Below are 3260 nucleotides of genomic sequence, written 5' to 3'. Positions count from 1 at the left end.
TTCTACAAGAGATGACAAGCGAATTCTTTGTCAACATAGTATTTACTGTCTATAATTATAAACATAAAACTTATGTTTACTTATGCGACTTGCGGAAATTATTCATGATTATTGGGTGTAATTAAGTGCCATCGATGTTTACAAACAGTACTTTAATTATGATAAGCAACAATAGTTATTAAATTTTCATACAAATTTTTAGAAGCTAATACGTGTATACACAACGTATATAACATATACACAAAATTATATTAGTAGATGTAAGTTTAAAAAGTAAGGGGAATCATCTTTTTAAATGTTTATTCCAAAACCACGAATGTGTATCACATATAAAATTATATAATTTATTGAAGTTATGATTGATTAATGTTGATAAAAAAATATTGATGCCTACTAACAATATTTAAGCTTAAAGTATTATATTATCTACTTTTTTCACACAATCGTATAAACTCGGCTTTATGTATATCAATATCGATATGTATATATGTATATTAGGAGCTTTGAAATTGCCTGTATATATGTACATAAATCGCAAAATACGTATTAGCATCTAGCGATCTAGCGATCGTCCCGGAATTTTTCTGATAACTGATGTCATTATATTGAATGATACGCAGTAAAAATTGTAAAAACGTGTGGGAAGTTGTACAAAACGAGAAAATTGGTTAATTGGGATTCGATAAACAGGTTACAGGACCCTTTTACACTTTGACAAGTATCGGTCATTTCGACTGGTATTGGTATAAGTAGCCTTGATACAAAATTATTTCGAGTTTGAATACATAACAAACAAAATAAAATTCATTATATTATTCTTTTAGTTATCACTGCGAAAGTCATTACATCATTGCGGAAAAAATATAACATGAAGTAGGAATTTTAAAATAAAATTGTAAAACCAGTCGTTTTGACTAGTGTGGTAGTTCTAGTGTTAAAATGCTGTGAGTTTAGTTATTAGCGACCATGGTAAATTTTCGTTAAAGTCACGTACGATCCTTGAAAAGTGTTCTGTTTACAGATACTTAATCTTGATTACTTTGCATTTAACAATAAAATGGTCATAAATTTCATCGAAGGTGTCTTTTCGTTTCGTTTCTACATTATGAAACAACCACGAAGCGATTCTACCACCCTGAGAGATGGAAGACGAAATCTAGGAGAAAATTTTAGATCGATGAGGTGAAACTTATCTTACTATTGGATCATGAAAATCTAAGGAAAACACCTTGGATTAGGTAAGAAAGATGCATAGAGCTGAAGAAAAAAAAGAAACTTTTCAAATTAAACAATAATATCTCGAATCAATGACTTCTATGACAAAAGTTATTTTTACCCTCGAATAGCTCTTTTCAATCTCTCGCGCCTTTTATTGAGCGAGATAAATTGGAGTTTCATGGATGCCAGCCCATGTAAAATCAATTTTTAAATTATCACTAAGTAAGTAACATTTTTAATTTTAATTAATTATTAGTAAGTAAGTAACATTTTTAATTTAATTTAATTTCATTTTAATTTGCACTTTTTTTATTTATACAGTTGAAGGTCTAAATGTGTCTTGAGAGTTTGAAACTACTGCCACGAATTCAAATTGTTAAATTCAGTGTTCAATGTATTAAATGTTACCAAATTTGAAATATAATATAAATATAATTTTTGTTTAATTATCGCATAGATAATTAAAAATAATGAGTTTAATACCATATCTACGACCTGTATGTACACATTTATATGTGGTGCATGAAATACATATGTAACATAACCCTATTCTTAAACTAAATTAGAAATGAAATATTTTTTTCAGATATTAATTAATCAAAATAATGTTGCGAAAAGATATTTACATGTCAGCACAGTACTTCATAAAGTACAAGCTGGACGTTATAGACCAAAACCAAAGGTACTGCAACCATTGACATATGAAATGGCATATCCACCACATGAAATTGCTTCTAAAAAGTCATGGAACTCATGGAATACATGTAGGCATATTTTATAATTTGTTTTACTAATAAAACAACTTTTAATGGTAATATTAAATTAAAATTATATACAAAATTTAAAATTTGTTTTAGTTTTATATTATGTTCATTCAACTTTTTATATATTTACACGTTATTTGAATATATATGAATTGTTAAATGTATTTTTTTTTTTTTTAGCAAATGTAAAGGATGGTAATAGGCCATCAGAAACTACCATAGAAGATTTGTTTATTCGAAATTTTGTACAAGGAACTTGGCATGGATTGTTTGCAAGCGAGATAATTATTAAGCGTCAACACAATATCATAAGGATCGCTGGCATTGTTGTGCGCAAAGTAACACCCATTAAAATGCACTTTTTACTTGGTTATACTGAAGAACTTTTGAGCTATTGGTTACATTGTCCAGTAAAGATGGAAATATCAACAGTAAATGACAAAGATGACGTTATATATAAAATTATTTAACATGTTCATAGGTCTTAATTATTCTGATATATAGATCTAAGAACTGTGAAGATGTTAATCGTAGCATAATTGTTATAATTAAGCTATAGTTGTTAAAATTACATTGCATAAATAAAAGTAAATTTACAATTACATGTATTCATTACATGTACTACTATTAACTCATGTATTTTACTGCACAACCTTTTAAATTAAGTACGTCTACACATAACATTGCAATTAATATACTTATATATAAGGTTAAAACATATGGAAATAAAGTAACAAATATTGTAAAATATATATAATATATTGAAATTTGTACAAATACTAGGTTCGATTCTACATTACAATTATGCTATTATTTTATCAAGTTATACATTTAATTTTATTCTTTGATTCTTTTATTACTATATGAAAAATAAATCAGTATAGAAATATATTTGCAAGTTCTCTTAAAAAGATTTATGTACTGATTTATTTCTTAATTCATTCATAAATGTCTTTTTTCTCATTTCTATAAAATATTACTTTAATTGAAAAAAATAGTGATGGGTGTATATATCATCTAACATAAATATTATCTCATAAATTTGTCTAAAGCATACTATATATAATATATAAGTCATATTATATTTTGTAGAATTATAATAAGTAGTAATTTCAGGCTTGACACTATTTTTAATATGTGAAATATGTTATAAGATACAAGACAATACATAAAAAAATAATTTAACATAAAATATAAAAAGAAACAAATAAACGTCACTTATGGCGACGTGAGGTACAATTTTTATCCGGCCATACCGTAAACTGTGCAACCAGGGCT

The 3260-nt window shown here is 26.5% G+C and overlaps 1 protein-coding gene across 1 annotated transcript; it reads left to right on the top strand.

The window, feature by feature from the left end:
* Nucleotides 1-1360: 1360 nt before the first annotated feature.
* LOC117212951 (28S ribosomal protein S24, mitochondrial) lies at nt 1361-2800 on the top strand. Its single transcript, XM_033458121.1, has 4 exons — nt 1361-1440; nt 1540-1715; nt 1805-1982; nt 2163-2800. The coding sequence occupies exons 2-4, from the start codon at nt 1689-1691 to the stop codon at nt 2450-2452; spliced, it is 495 nt and encodes a 164-aa protein (XP_033314012.1). The 5' UTR covers nt 1361-1440; nt 1540-1688; the 3' UTR covers nt 2453-2800.
* Nucleotides 2801-3260: the final 460 nt, after the last annotated feature.

This window comes from Bombus bifarius, unplaced genomic scaffold (genome assembly GCF_011952205.1).
Source record: "Bombus bifarius isolate JDL3187 unplaced genomic scaffold, Bbif_JDL3187 scf7180000008421, whole genome shotgun sequence".
Taxonomy (NCBI): Eukaryota; Metazoa; Arthropoda; class Insecta; order Hymenoptera; family Apidae; genus Bombus; species Bombus bifarius.
Note: the sequence above shows the minus strand (reverse complement) of the source record. Positions and strands in the feature narration are given on the sequence as shown.